This window comes from Lathamus discolor, chromosome 6 (genome assembly GCF_037157495.1).
Source record: "Lathamus discolor isolate bLatDis1 chromosome 6, bLatDis1.hap1, whole genome shotgun sequence".
NCBI classification, from domain to species: Eukaryota; Metazoa; Chordata; class Aves; order Psittaciformes; family Psittacidae; genus Lathamus; species Lathamus discolor.
This window is the reverse complement of record NC_088889.1, coordinates 48,878,434-48,893,717: the sequence shown is the minus strand read 5'-3', so window position 1 is coordinate 48,893,717 and position 15,284 is coordinate 48,878,434. Positions and strand designations below refer to the sequence as shown.

At 47.4% G+C, this 15,284-nt stretch overlaps 2 protein-coding genes across 2 annotated transcripts in view; one reads left to right on the top strand and one right to left on the bottom strand.

Moving 5' to 3' along the window:
* Positions 1 to 623: 623 nt before the first annotated feature.
* On the bottom strand, positions 624 to 7,134 carry PIGH (phosphatidylinositol glycan anchor biosynthesis class H). The gene is made up of 4 exons (XM_065686720.1): positions 6,865 to 7,134; positions 4,750 to 4,959; positions 4,011 to 4,094; positions 624 to 1,930 (listed from the first exon to the last, which is right to left on the bottom strand). Exons 1-4 carry the CDS (start codon positions 7,039 to 7,041, stop codon positions 1,829 to 1,831), a joined length of 573 nt encoding a protein of 190 aa, XP_065542792.1. The 5' UTR covers positions 7,042 to 7,134; the 3' UTR covers positions 624 to 1,828.
* Positions 7,135 to 9,489: 2,355 nt separating this feature from the next.
* The window catches only part of ARG2 (arginase 2), a 23,074-nt gene continuing 17,279 nt past the window's right edge, over positions 9,490 to 15,284 (top strand). Inside the window, exons 1-2 of the mRNA XM_065686717.1 lie at positions 9,490 to 9,678; positions 9,798 to 9,870. Coding sequence (XP_065542789.1) covers positions 9,562 to 9,678; positions 9,798 to 9,870 — 190 coding nt within the window. The 5' untranslated portion in view covers positions 9,490 to 9,561. The remainder of the gene's footprint in view (positions 9,679 to 9,797; positions 9,871 to 15,284) is intronic.

The following is a 15,284-nucleotide window of genomic DNA, read 5'->3' as shown; positions in this document are numbered from 1 at the left end:
TGAGCCATATGCAGCTCAAGTGTACCACACAGTTCTTTGTCAAGGGACCTCTACCATAGTCATTTACACAGTCATGCTCCCAAGGCCTGCTGCCTCCATTAATGCCCGATTTCTGCCCTTGCCCCAACGCCTGTCCCTTGCAGTTCTGCCTGGACTTGCATCCAAACGCAGTTTGCATGAGGGTGCAGCTTCACTAAGTGCAGAGAGACCTACCAACTTGCATTACGGGAGCACTGGAATTAAAAATCTGGCCAACCCCAACATTTGAAGTATTTATGAGAAAGAAAACCATAAAAAATGAAGTAACCTAGACAACGTTACCTCAAAGCCCCTGGCACACCCCCACGCTGCTGCCTTTCACTTGGAGGACCAGGATGTTTCCTGTGCCATGAGCTAACCTGTGGCTTGCAAGCTTCATGGTACCGTGAGAAAAAATATTAAAAATCACCTTATCTCTCCCATATTGCATGACAGAATGTGGCACGTTTTAATTACAGAGGATGTAGGCAAGCATAGTACAGCACTGTCTGCAAATTAAGCATGACACCAGACTCCTGCCAACATGCTGGTTTAGCTCTTGTTTTGAAATTTCAATTCTCAGCTACATTAGTAAGGAGTCATGGAAAAAAAAAAAAGAAAAAAGAAAAAAAAAAAGAGGAAAATACCAGCTAAAGATTCCAGAAACTTCCAGCTCATCAACAAAGAATTTCCCAACCTTACCCCTGAGAGCACAGGCCAATGAAACTTTGTTCACATAGTCATTACCATTATTTTCACCAATGCATTTTCCTCATATGCTCAGAGCAACTGATGTGGTGCTTTTAATGCCACTTCTGTTCCATGCCCCTGCCTCATTCAGCAATGCGACTACTTATGTACTTAGAGAAGTCCATCTTGTTGCCTTTGACATCCCTCAACAGATTCAAATCCAGGTGAGCTTTGGCCTTCCTAACTGCATCATGGGCAGTGTTGCTGTATTCCTCCAAGGTTATATGTCCCTGCTTCCACCAGGGAACAAGCTCCCAAGCTTCTGTATGCCGCCTTTTTGTGTCCTGAGTTCCACCAGGAGCAACTTGTTCATCCTTGCAGGCTTCCTGGAATTTCTGCTTGACTTCCTACTCATGAGGATGGACTGCCCTTGAGCTTAGAGGTGGTGATCCTTGACTATGACCAGCATTGTTTGACCCCTCTTACCTCCAGAGCCCCATCCCATGGGACTCTTTCAAGCAAATCCCTAAAGAGAGCAAAGTCTGCCCTCCTATGTTTATTTCATTAAACATAATATAGTGCAACGGCATATTTTAATTTTCTATTATTTTTTTCTGAAATTCTCCTGTGGATCAGGAAGTTACTATCCCAGCCCAAACATCAACTTTGGTATTTAGAGTGGTACATGCTTTTTCCAAACAAAGGGTTAAATAGAAACAAACAAGCCTATTTTTGATAGTATGGCAAGGGTTAAATTATTATTTAAGCATAATTTTCAGATCCACAAAAGACTAAACATCTGACACATATTCTTGCCTCCCTTTGCCTTACTTCCCCCTAACTCTTTCCTGGAGAGACAAGAAAAAACCGGTTCCATCTGAGTCTAAAAAGTTCTGATCACCTGTCTTCAGAGCAGAGGATTTCAAGGTTCGCTTCTGTGCCGAGCTGCCGTTTTCTGTAACAACTCTGTGAGTCTGCGGGCCTTTAGCCTTAACATCACTGTACTTATGTACCACTCATGTAATATAAAAAGCCACAGGGCAGTTTTGTGGTTACTTTTCCATGTGTTTCTCTGAGTCCTGCTGCAAGTTCGCTGCCTCGATGTTTTAAATTATTTTTACTATTTTATTCCATTTGATGGTGGAGCTGTCTTCCTCTGCTCCAAGATTTCTTGACAACTTTTGTACACTTCTATCAAGCAGTCCAGACGTGGCTTGGAGCTCTAGAATTTAAGTGAAACAACAAAGAATCAGGCTCTGAAGTGGCTGTAAAAGAGCTGGAAAGCTTTAACTTCCCACTAGTGAGACTCTCAGGCAGCTATCAGAATATGTATATGTATGCATGTGTAAGGAATGCAACAGCAAGATATCTGTAGCTGATTAGCTTTCTCGCATTAAGTCAATGTCAAAGAATAGATTTCCCTTTTACATGTTTGTTGAGAAATAATCTGTCAAACTCCAAGAGGTATTTGGTGGAACTGCTGATACAGCAATGCAAAGCCATTCCATACGCCACACCTCCTCTGTGACTGGAAACGCCTGTCCCTGAAACTGTCGGGTCAAAACAGGTAGCATCATTCTGCAGTTAGCCTGACTCTGTCACCAAACCAGAAATCCTCCCCTTCCACAGCTCACTGCTCACAGTAACAGCATGGAAGAACATCCACACCTCCCAGCCCATCAACCCATGTACTGGGCCCTCTAGACCTATCAAACAGCAGATTTCCATACACCAATCCACCCTCCTAGAGACCTTCACCCTGAAAAATCTACCTTCAGGACAGCAAATTTAGACACCTGGCCCTTGGCCTCTGCTAGTACTGTCAGAAGAACACTGGAACGTTAACTAGGAACATCAATTCATTTCACACAAACAGCCAATGGTGGTCAAAGTATAATGATTTTCTATCGCTTCTAACCTGGACCACACTAAAACCAGCGAGAAGGTGAAAGTTTCCCAGTCCCACAGTCCCTAGAATCCCCTGACTTTTGAGCTCCCAAAACAGCACTACTGTGTAAAGTCCATCAAACACCTCTCCTTGCAAGTGTTGCTTAAGAGAACGATAGGTCAGTTCAGCACAGAAGTGCTCCTGGGCTCAGTGACATGGTAAATTGTATTTACTTAGAGGAACTCAGTCAAGGAGATGCAATAAAGTTACTAATTACTGCTCCTTCAAAACTAAGTAACATACTAACTTGCACATTGAAGTGAGAATTACCAGTGCAAACGCACACAGTTCTTTCTGTACCTCTGCTGCTGGTGGAGTCAACTCTACCAATGCCAAGATACTTCCATGAAAATAAAACTGTTCAGCACTGAGCTATAGAGAAAGGAGAAACTACACAAAGGCCAGGTAGCCTCTCTGAAGCTGGAAAGGAGCATGTATAACTAAAACCACCTTCCTGATTGCAGCTCTCTGGAGTTCATTACTTGCTGATTTCCAGCAAGTCCATTTTTTTCCCTTGACTACATGTGAAATAATTTATATTACTGTTAGTAAACATCTTTACAATTGTGGGACTGAGTGAGCAGCAAGTATAAATGGAATAGTCTATTTATATCTGTAAGTATTTAGCTGGAGACTAATTGTATCTAGTCATAAACTGTATGTGGATTACAAAACGACAGCCACCAGCAGTAGGTGAAGTAAGGAGGACAGAGAGGGCCATAAACTTCAGCAGTCCAAGATGTGAGGTACCTCTGTGCTACTTACCACCACTCCAGGATCAGGGCATTGTCATGTTAGGTATGTACATGCAAAAAGAAAATCCATCCCAAAAATGGGATTCGGAACAGTCAGAACAAGTTAGTAGGATATGAGAAAGGGGAGACAGGGTAATGGTAAATCAAACAAGTTATTATACATTAAACGAATTGCTTACAAGCTTGTACTGTGATCTTTGTCAATGGGCGAGACGGGGCAGTCATTCTAATGCCAATAAGGTTTTATGACCACTTTTGGCATGCTAAGCCAAGAGAAAAGCAACTGCAGCACAGTGCCATAGTCATGGTGGTAACACTGAGCATAAGACTACACATTGAACTGTGAGCCAAAGACTCCTAGTTCATGCAGGCTTGTGGTTGGGTCCAGACAGACACAACTTCCCATTCTCCGAATGGAGAGCAGATGCAAAAAACATGCCGGTATGTAGTTCTATGAGACTTCTAACACCACCCACCATGAAGGCCCAGTCTGGGAAAGGCAACCGTAATCAGCTACCTGTAGTGGAATAAAGATAAGCTCCAACTGGCATGCACACAGACAACAGATCTGGATTTCTGCACCATTCAGCCAAACTCACCTGAAAGAGTGGCACAACCTCAGAGACTCCCTGAGGATCTCCAGGGTCCTGGAGGAGGATGCACAAGTAGTAGATAACTTTTTGCTACAGGACAAACAAGACAAAGTCACTGGAGTTTGAAAATGTTATCAAAGTGCCTGGTGTTATCACAGAAAGATGTGTTTCAACTCCGTGCACTGAAGGCCGATCACCCCAGGCCACAGTCAAGGCTACAGATTTGTATCTGTAGCTTTCCTCCCTTCAATCAATAAAAAAAAAAATAAAAATAATTGTACTTGTGTTCTTCCCTATTAAATTTTTAGCCTGAAAACAACACACACATGCTGGAAGGGTAAGGTTTGCTTTTCTACAGAAGCTTCGCAGAAAACCCCAGCAACAGGAAAAATAATCTCCTGTGTTGTCTGTCTTCTTATCTCCGTCTTGACTACTTGTGGAGTTTGGCACCAGGATTTGTAAAAGCAGTATAACACAAAGAACTAAAACCACTAGCTCAGTGTCGCTGGCATTATCTAAGGGATGGATTTGACTTTTTGAGGTTATTTGTTTGGCCTCAGTTCTCTTTTAAGAGTGAGAGAATAGATAAGAGAAGCAAAAGAGAAATCAGAAGCAAAGCTTCAGGTCAGTAAAGCAATGGGTAGTGCTGTGTTTAACTGTTCTGGTTAATCACACTCATGAAAATATACTGGATGTGAGTGTGCCCACAGATAGATACCCCAGAAGAAAAACTGTGTATGATTACCATATGGATAGCTTCATTTATAACCACATCCTTCACACGACCCATCTCAATGAAGGTTGTGCTCTCCTTCCCTGATGCATAGGATGAAGTCACCTGAATGCCGAGTGAGCCGATGACCAACAGGGATTCCTGGTCAATTTTCACAAAGTGCAGGTATATGATCAGGCCGATCAGTGTGATGAAAATAGCAGAAGAAAGCACCATACTATTCTGTAACATAAGCCAAGCAAAGACAGAGCTCTGGTATCACAATTAACTGAACACAGCTTTAGAGGAAGTAATATTGCAATAATAAATTATAATATTAAAGCTTCAGTGACAAGGTAATTTCACTTAGGTTGAGCCCTTTTATTTACCTGGGTGGCTGATATATGTGTAATAAGATTTAAATCAGTCTTCACAGTACGGTCTGAAATAATAGCTGAAACTGAAAATGGCGACCAAATTCTACTGCCTTGTAAATTTAGTGCAGAAATCTCGAACAAAACCAGCTAGTTACATCCATGACAGTGTAGGACACATATGTCTACAGAGATGATGTCACTGACAGAGAAGTGCTGTGAGATGCTGACTAGTACTGAGGGTGGAGTCTCAGAGGGTAACAAAAATCTTTTAGGAAAAAACTACTGCCCTAGTGGCTTTCTTCTTATGAACTGCAAGCCTAAACTTGTTCAAACCTCATCTCTCTTCCTGCTTTAAACACCAATCTGAAGAGCATTTGCGTTCTCCTGTGCTTCATCTGAAGACAACTTGTGTATGCTCAGTCTTGGGATTGCTGTTACATAAAATAATACAGAACTGCTGAAACTACAGGCAACAGTGAGTCATTTGAAGATGGGATAATAAATGCTAAAGGTCTGCAACTACAACCTATTTCTGGGACATGTTTTTAGAGAGCTCAAAGCCACGTACCCATAAATCAAAGTTATAACTGGTACTTCCTAAAGGACCAGAAGAACTGCATGGCCCTACCACTCAAGCTGGGCCTGTACCACCACGCGAGATAAAGAAGCCATGGCCACATTCAGACACAAGGATAAAGAACTTCTCTGGAAGTCTGTCATGGAAAAAAAATAGTCATGAATTACAGACACTGAAATCCACAGAGAGAGAGACTTTCCTGGCAGAAAGGAAGGACTGTAGTCACTTGCATACAAGCTGCATGAGCACGTGTAAAGCCACACAGGAGGGCAGTGGGTGGTAACCACTGGCTAGGGTATATGCTCTTGTAACAGATGAAACTTGAGCCCAGCTTCCCTTCCAACCAGAGAAACGTGAACCATCTTTCTGTATCGGAAGCCTCACATGGCAATCTCTGCTTCCATTCCTTGGGAAAGATCATGGAAAAAAATGAAGCGAAACGGTCATAGTGCTGGTCACAGTGACCAGCTTCTCTGGTCAAGCTACTGACTTCAATCTGAAGATAACTGGTCTGAGTCTACAGGCTGGTCATTCTCTGCAAGTATGTGTCACAGATCAGGAATCTAAACCAATGCTTTTGGATTTATCAGCAGCTTTTGAAATCTGCACTGCCAAGGTCTTCCTGCCGCAGCTGTGAAACATGGCCAAGATGACACTCACAGCACAGTGCCCCCGCAGTCACTCGGAAAAACCCCTTTGGCAATTAAGTCACCTCCTTCAACATATCCTTTATCCCAGATTCCCACAGCTCATCTCTCCTAGTAGGTATCTGGACTCACAAGAATGCGCCAGGCATCACTTAACACCCGTACCTACACCTACCCGGTCTGGAAAGAGGCTACAAACCAACAGAGGCATCTGAGAAGCCACCAAATTCAACCAGGGCACAGCCCCTGGGCCCTCAGACTCCGGCTGGCATAGCTCGAGGCACAGCGGAGGCCCAGCGGACGCAGAGATCACCCTTCCACCGGCCCTGGCTACCCCCGTCGCCATGAGCAGCTCGGCAAAGGCGGGGTGGCTCCCTTCAGGCAGGCGGGCTCTGCGGACACACGCTGCCACCAGCCTCTCGAATGCCCCCGCTCCTCCAGAGGGACAGGGGCTCAGGGGCGCGGCCTGAGCCGCGGAGAGGTCCGAAGGATGGCGGACAGGGGAGAGGCCGGTGCGGCGCCGCGGGGCCCGGGAGGCGGTGGGTACCTGGCTGAGCACGAAGAGCCCGTATGCCGCCAGCCAGACGGCGGAGGTGACGGCGCTGAGCGAGCGGAGCTGCAGGCGGGGGCAGCGCACCGCCAGCTCCCGGCAGGAGGCGCTGTGCTGGCGGGCCCTCAGCGCGATGGGCCCCCCGGACGCCGAGCGGTACCGCCGCTCCTCCATGCCGGCCCACCGGAACCGCCTAGAGCGGCCCGCCCGGCTCGATGGTACGGCCCCGGCGCACGCTTCCGGCCGCGGGCCGGCTCTGCGGCGGGCGCCTGCCTCCGGCCGCGCGGGCGGGACTGCCTCTCCTGGGCCTGTCGGCCCCGCGGGCCCGGGGTTGGCAGCGCGGGCGTCGGGCCGGAGCGCGGAGCGCAGCTGCCGGCGGTTGGCGGAGGTACCGCAGCCAGCGGGAGCGCCGCGGCTGAGGTGAGCTCGGGGAAGCTCGCAAGGCCTCTCTCAGTCCCGGCAAATGGCGCCTCCCCGGCAGCGAGCGTGCAGCCCGGTGCTGCCGCGTCCCCGGTGCCGTTTCACTTGGCTACAGCTGGCCAGGCGCCTTTCCGTGACCGTGATCGGCATCGGGAGCTTCTGCGGCTTGCGAGCGTTGCTCATTCGCTGCTCGCTTCCTCAGGTTCTTAATAGCGCTTTTAAACGACGCAGGTTTTAGCGTTGATGTGTATGTCTCTTGCCACGATGAAGAGATGGGTTTTCTTCCCCATTTGCCTTCTCCAGTTCCTGCTACGTACACCTTTTTGCCTGCACCATCTGTTCCTACGAGCTCCTTTGCTTTTACTTCTGGGGTACTTTTTCCAAAGTTTGAAGCAGTATTTTCATGCTCCTTGCTTAGTACATAATAAATTGGAGAGTTGGCCTCGTGTACAGAGGCTTGATGAGACGTTCCACTGTGTTTTCGTTAATACTGTCCAGTTACTTCTTTGCGTGACTTGCCTGGTAGTCACATAAAGCTACATAAAGCTGTGATGTACAAACCGTGAGACAAACTCCTTTGTTCCCTCTCTCACGTAGTCTTCAGGTGTGACTATTGGCTTTAATTGCAGATACTGCCTTTTCTAGGAGCAGTATCTTCAGAGCACTTGGAGGGATACTGCATGTATAAACCTGTTAACTTGTGAGGACAGTGAGGGAATCTTTATATGAGAAACCGAGGGACACTGGAGAATCCCTGCTCAGCCTGGAGGAGTTGGTGATGATTGGCACTAGCAGAGGACTCGTGCAGTATGTCCAGGATCTCACTGCGACACAAGAGCCAAGGTGAGGAATGGGCTGACGCTCTGTAAAGGTGAGCTGGCCTGGAGAGAAAAAAGCAATAGCAGATGATGAACTGCAGAAATGGAAAAGAAAGGAGAAAATACTGAAGTTAAAAGGAGAGTAAAAGAATTGTATAGATGGAGTGAAAGCAGAAAGAACCAGTAAATTGAAAACGGAGTTACAGGGTTTTTATAAAGGGAAGAAATGTTTGTAGTGATGTAAGGTCTGAAGTAAATGGGAGCTCTGGTCTGACAGGCCAGGAGATGGGGACAGGGAGAAGGGAAAGAGGAAAGGGAGTAGGGAGTAGAAGAAAAAGCAATGTAAAGACCTAGAAGGTGAGTGACAGGAGGGAGAAGAAGTGTGAGCTCCTGGAGGAGTGGTCTCCATTAGCAAGACATTACTGAGGTCCAGAGGGGAGGAGAGGACGTGGAAATCTTAAGAGGAAACAGCAAAAGCATGTGTTTTGGTTTTTTGTGCGTCACTGGCACGTCCCAGTTTAACCCTGTCATCTCTCTTTTCATGAACGCTGCCAGCCTCTGTTTCAAATGTGTGTGTGTGGTTGGGCATTTGACAGCAGGAGTCACCTCCCAGAATGGGCAGATGGGGGCAAATACTACTTTTTAAATCCCTTCTTTATCTGTAATCCTTCAAATACGCTGTGAGTAGAAGCAGTGACAGCTCTCAGAACGTGTGAATCCTCTCGGGCCAAAACAGCCTGAGGCCAGGTACTGGAGGCAGGTGCTGCAGGCGCTTTTTAAATGCTTTGCCAAGGTTATCAGGTGAAGAGCATCACCCCAGGTTTTACTCAGAAAGCCAAGGAGCGGTGTTGCTGCGAGGCGGCTCTGTGTGGCCAGCCGGGCAGCTCTGCTGGCGTGCTCTTCTGCCCCCACCGCCGGTTACCAGTTCCACCGTTTCACACCGAGATGCTGCTAGGTGTCTCACGCCCGCCGAACGGTGAGTACGGGGACAAGGGAGCCGGGCGGAGACCCAGCCTGGCCTCTCGGCAGGGCAAAGACAGCCGGCGCCTTACCTGCCCCGGGGGACTGCGTGGAGGAGTCCGGGGGGGCGCTGGTAGCCGCGCCCGGCGCCGGCAGCGCGGTGAGGCCGCGGCTGGCAGTGGAAAATCCCGGCGCGGCGTGAGGGGAGGCCGGCGGCGGGGGGGGAACGAGGGAGGGGGGGGCGCCGGGGGCGGGCCGAGGCGTTGGCCGCTGCGGAGGCACCGGCACACCCCGCGTGCCCCCGCCCCGCCCCCGGGCCCGGCGGCGTGGGGCGGGACACACCTCCGGGCTTGCGGCCTGCCATTGGCCGGGCGCCGCGGGGGTGTGAGGGGCGGGAGGCGGGACCCGGCGGCGGGCCGCGGCGGCTGGCGCTGGAGCGCGTTAAAAGGAGCGGAGCGGGGCGGAGGCGCCGCTCCTCGCTCGGCGGCTCGCCACCATGGCCCTGTGCCGCAGCTTCGCCCGGCTCCTCTGCAAGCAGGCGGACGCGGGGCTCCAGCTCACCAAGCAGGCGCACTCCGTGGCGCTGGTGGGGGCGCCGCTTTCCCGGGGGCAGGTGGGCATCGCGGCGCAGGGAGGAGGCGCCGCCCGCAGGCGGTGCCGCAGCCGCTCGGGGCCGGGTGCCCGGCTGTAGGCAGCGCTGGCTAACGCATCCCCTTTCTCTTTGTCTCGCAGAAACGACGGGGAGTGGATCACGGCCCCGCGACTCTCCGCGCCGCGGGGCTGGTGGAGCGGTTGGCCGGGCTCGGTGAGGCGCGGGGGTGGGATGAGGTGCCGGAGGGGCTGCTGGGCTGCCCTATCTCCCTATGCCCCGGCAGAGCATCCCTCTAACAGCTCGGTTCGGCGAAGCGTGACTCAGCCGCTCGCCGCGAGCTCGGGGGCGGGCGGGGTGAGGCGGTGGAAACGGTGCCTTGCGAGGGATGAACGCCGGCCCCCCGGGTGCCCCCGAGACACCGCTGCCCGGGGAGGCCGTGCCCGCGGCGCGCTGCGGCACCGGCGAAGCGGGAGTTGCGCCTGCGGCTCGGCCGCTGCCGGCGGCTCCCGAACAAAGAGCGGCGCCGTGCCCCGGCGCGCCGCCCGCCGCGCTCCCCGGCTCCCCTGCGTGCGCCCTGTGCCGGCACGTGGAGCGCCCCACTGCAACGGCGTGTGTGCCGGTGCCGCGTTGGCTCAAGGAAAGGGAGAGGAACGTGAGGCTGTGTAGAACGTGATGTGTGCCTTGTGCACCCAGCTAAACAGTAGCCTCGACCGTGTTCTTCTGCTTCATACGTCGTGCATGTGTGTTATTTTTCCGTATTCGTTACCAGCTACTTAGCTCGTTCCTAAAAATGCTTGTATGTTTTTGAGGGACAAAATGCAGAACTTTCTAGAGAAACCCCCAGATTTGTGTATGAGGTTTGGTCTGAAGTTTTGCTTCCAAAACACTTGCAAATAGCACTGCGTGAATGGAAAGTTTCTGGTCTTTTCACTGTTAACGCTACAGCTATTCAAGCACATCCACGTGTCTGTGTTTCAGCTTCTCACATCGATTCCTTCTACAAGCTGGGACCTGCAGAAAACTATCACAGAAACAGGACATAAGAGACAGAAACTTGTAAAGCTGAACTCTCTCTGGGAGAGTCTTTAGTCTAAAAAGTGTTACTGAAAATTGTATGGTGGGGATGGATTGCAGGGGTGGACTGCAGGAAGAACTGTTACCTGCTCTGTGTGTGATGAGTGTCAGTGGATGCATGCAACGATGACTGCCTAATAACCCTACAGTGAATTTCTTGTGTATTACGAGAACTCTTTAAAAAAGGAGCTCTTGTTTCTGTGCAGCTCTGTAGGCTTACCCTACATATCTTACAAGCTGAAAAGTCCCAGTTTGCAATCAAATCAGTAGCCGTTCTTTTCCTGTTTTGTTTTGTGCAAAGTTAAGATGTATGCCATCCTTGACAATACTTGAATTCCAGTGAGCATCATCTATAACCTCTACAAACATAGAAGGTGTATAAAAGAGGTCTTACGTACTGGAATAAAAGCAGGTCTGGATGTTACCGAGCTTAGAGTTTATTTAAAACTAATAAGTTACCAGGCTTGAAAGGATGATATTATTGTAGACAAGACTGTAGGCAGCAGTTTATTTTTATATTTGTTATAAAATGTTATACTGGAAGGCCTGGGGCTCTCTTAGTTCAGATTTAATAATGCCCCGATACTAAGAATTCTTTTTTTTTTGGGGGGGAGCCCCAAACCCAAACAAAAGAGAAAACACCAACCCCAAACAAACCCCACCAACTCATTTGCATGACACAAGCTCACCTCAATGGGAACTTTGAGAAGGTATTAAGAAAGGAGAATACAAGCCCTTTCTGGATCCCAGTAAGAAGAATTTGTGGGGATAAAGATGACGTAAGCTAAACTAAAAAATAAGTGGAAAGTGAGGAAACCTTTCACTGTTTAGTTGCTTATGGACTGTTTACTTATTAATCATTAACGCATGTGTAGATATTTTCTTGCTGTTGTTTATTTTTAAAGGCTCTGGGATTTCTTCTTCCTTTCAGTTTCCTTTTGCTCTCATGCCTTTCCACTGGGGTAGGGTTTGTTTTGTTGGGTGTGTGTGTGTGTGTTTGTTTGTTTTTCCGGTCAATGCTGATGTTTATTGCTGCTTAAGTCTCTGCAGCTCTCATATGGACAGATTCAGATGGCACATGGATTGTAACAGGTTCTGTGGTGAGAGCCCATCCTGAACCAATGACAGCTGCCAGCACAGACAGGAGTTGTTTATCTTGCAAAGGCAGTCTGCTTGAGGGTAGGGTGGTAGATTGAGGAGGATGCTGCCATGGATGTAGCCTTTTGTATTGTGCACATCTGTTGTTCATGGAAACTTAACAGATTACTGTTTTTCTGTGTGGGCTGTTTATTTTTCTTCCCTGGGCTGGCAGCGTAGCTTTGCCTGGAGTACTGTGATAATAGTGCCATTGCCTGGACTCCTGCGGTACACTGGATTGGTAGTAAAACTTTAGCTGCTTTCTTTGTTTTTTCTAGCACTATGCATTTTCTTCTCATGCACTGAAGAGAATAGAGACAGCATTATTCTTAATAACTTGGATATTCTGTTTATCTGTTACGTTAAAAGAATTAATAGTTTTCATGGGATCTTGTTGCTTGTTTTCCAGGAGTAGGTAAATAATACTGCAGCAGACAAGGTTTCTCCTTTAGAAAGAACATTTATCTAAGACGTAGGGTTTCTGTTCTTCCACCTATATTGGCTACTTCTGAAGCATTTGTGACCGTGGGGGGTGTGTGTGAGTGGTTCTTTTTGTTGTTGCATACTCACATTCTCTCTCTGCTGGGATGGAAGCGATACATACACATGATTTCCCTTGCCATTACAAGCTTGGAACCAGGCATAAGGTCAGCTGTCGAGTAATGATTTCCTGTAGAAGAACTAGAGAGTGGATTCTGGGCAATCAGAGGAAGTATAGATAGAGGGTAAAGAGGCAGTGTTCATGTAATCATAGAATTGTTAGGGTTGGAAAGGACCTCAAGATCATCTAGTTCCAACCCCCCTGCCATGGGCAGGGACACCTCACATTAAACCATCTCACCCAAGGCTCTGTCCAACCTGGCCTTGAACACTGCCAGGGATGGAGCATTTACCACGTCTTTGGGCAAGCTGTTCCAGCGTCACAGTAAAGAACTTCCTTATATCTAACCTGAACTTCCCCTGTTAACGTTAGAATCCATTACCCCTTGTGTATTGAAATTCACTTCAGCCTGCATAAAATGAAGTTTCTCTGAAGTCTTCTCCAAAATGTAGCATTTGGGTAGTAAGATACACAAGTAAGGTACACAAGTGTTTTAATTGTATGTGTACATGTTACTTTGAATGTTAAGCAACCACGTGGCTTTTCATACATTTGTATGCCTGATTTAATGGCTTCTGTTGATAGTGTTCAAGCTACATCAGATAGAGTGAGAACACCAGGCCTTTGTTTCCTTCTTTTTGCACCGCTTTGCGTTTAGCTTTCACTGGCTAGCATTTTTTAGGAGGGGAATTTTATTGTTTTTTTCACCCTATCCTAATTTTTGTTCTTCCATAGTCCTAATGCAGTATCCTGAGCTGCTACTCTATCTTCTATTTTTTGGGGGGGGCATCCCTCCCTTGAAAGAGATTGACTATACCTACATGGTATGATAAATTCTTGGCTGCCTAAAATGATGACTGTCTATGAACTTGTTTATGCTTAGGCTGAAATACGAGGAGGGAGCTCAGAGGCAGATGGTATTGCCAGTAAAGACTTTCGTGCCCTTGCTAGAAGCAGAGAGCCAACACTGTTATGCATTGGTAGTAGCTTGAGGTGTACTCAGGAGGAGACTTAATGTAGCAGGAATCCAGCTCCCAAGGCAAAACCAGATGGTGTGCAGCAGGGATAATTTAAAATAAAACTGACTAAACCTGAGGGGCTTTTTCTTTACCTTGGTGATGTTTGTCGTTTGGCTGCTTCTCATAAGGGAGATTAAAATATTAACACCTTAAAGGACTCTTCCGTACTGCAGAAGAAGTGCTATGAGAAAATGGAGACCTGTAACTCTCTGGTATGGGGCAGGAAAAGGTACAAAGCTTGCAGGGCTGTGCATTGTTCTGGCAGTAAAAAGAAATGAGTTCAGTATGCAGAGATTCTTAGGCTTTCAGTGGGATGTGATGGGGAAGATAAGTGACAGATGCACTTGACCTCAACTATAGAAGACACAAATTATGAAGTTCTTTAAAGTGAGAATTTTTCTGACCTCCTCTGTTTGCTTCAGGTTAAGCAAAGAATCCTATCAAATGTAAATCCTGTGTTGCCTTGTCCTCTTACTTGAAGGAAACAAAGACTATTATCTGATGTTTTCTATACGTAGGGATAGCTGCTGTATTAATTACCATAGCTTGTGGGGTAACTTAGAGCACCTCTGCTGTTGCTAACAATGGAACAACTTTGGTATAAAATAAAGTATAAAACTTTAATCTAAACTATATAAAGTATAATTACAACTGTATAATTATCCTCCTTCCTCCCCATTTTCTTTATTTAGAGCTGAATGTGGCTGGGTCAAACTAGGGTTTGGATTATGCTAGAACTGTAAGTTTGGATCTGAATTGCTGGTTTAACAAGTTAGCCACATGTCTCTGCAGGCTACATACAGAAGCAGAGTTAGCCTTGTCAAAGAGAACGAGCATCTTATTACTAGTCTTTTGTTTGACTGGAGGAAAAGGAAGTTCTTCAGTAATAGGATTCAGGAGGTCAGTGCAGAGACTCTGAAAGGAGTAACCCTCACTAGCAGAGGAGTGGAGCTGCCAAATCCCATGTGACTGGAGATACACGCCTGCTTTGCCTAAAACCATTGGACTCGTATGGTTAGTTTCAGTCTTAACAATAAATTATGAAGCAGCTTCTCCACATATCTCCTCTTTTTCCACCCAAATCTTTGTGGGTGAAGAGTTTTAAGAGAAAGATAAATAATCTTTCAATTACACACAAAGGTAAGTGCAATGAAATACTTGTGCTGGGGTTCAGCAGATGTGGACTAGCAGGAGCTACAGCTGCGGTACTGCAAAAATAATTTCCGTCAGTCCATCCAGTAAATGTGTTTAAAGAGTTCCCCTGAAGGCTTTGATTAAACCCTGCCGCTCTGCTTGCCCTGTATTTGAATTAACATAGGGGCTTACAGACCATGCTTTGACAAAGACCCATTCATGTTAAGAACGAGATCTGGCAGAAATTCAGTATTGTGTTAGAATCCAATAAAGTCTAAATTTACTTAGATAACATCGAGATCTGCCTTTTTAGCCTCTTTCCTCACCTTTTCTGCTGTTGATGAAGTTGAAATGGGAAACAGAATCTTAAATAACTGCTGGCATTTTAAGCAGCGTGTTGTTTAGTTAAATCTCTGTATTGCTAAGATGAGAAATGCTACTGTTCACAAGCTTTTTCTGATCACATCTGCTGTGAATGCTGTCAAAGCCGAGTCTGTTAATTTGCTAGGAACATTATCAGAAAAAATGAGTTGGGATATAGATGTTAGAGCAGCAGCCAGGTCTTCTGCCCTACAGAGCAGAACTGGGAATGCCCCTTTTTCATCTAGGCACTCCCCCCACTTTTTTTTCTTTACCTTTCCCTGAAGCATAGCAGGTAAAAG

What these genes read in the sequence shown, in the direction of transcription:
- PIGH (XM_065686720.1), bottom strand. Translation starts at nt 7,041, where the DNA reads ATGGAGGAGCGGCGGTACCGCTCGGCGTCCGGGGGGCCCATCGCGCTG. An exon ending in GGCTCTTCGTGCTCAGCCAG is followed by an intron (nt 4,960 to 6,864) that starts GTACCCACCGCC and finishes CTTATGTTACAG; the next exon opens with AATAGTATGGTGCTTTCTTC. An exon ending in AGGTTGTGCCACTCTTTCAG is followed by an intron (nt 1,931 to 4,010) that starts GTGAGTTTGGCT and finishes CTTAAATTCTAG; the next exon opens with AGCTCCAAGCCACGTCTGGA.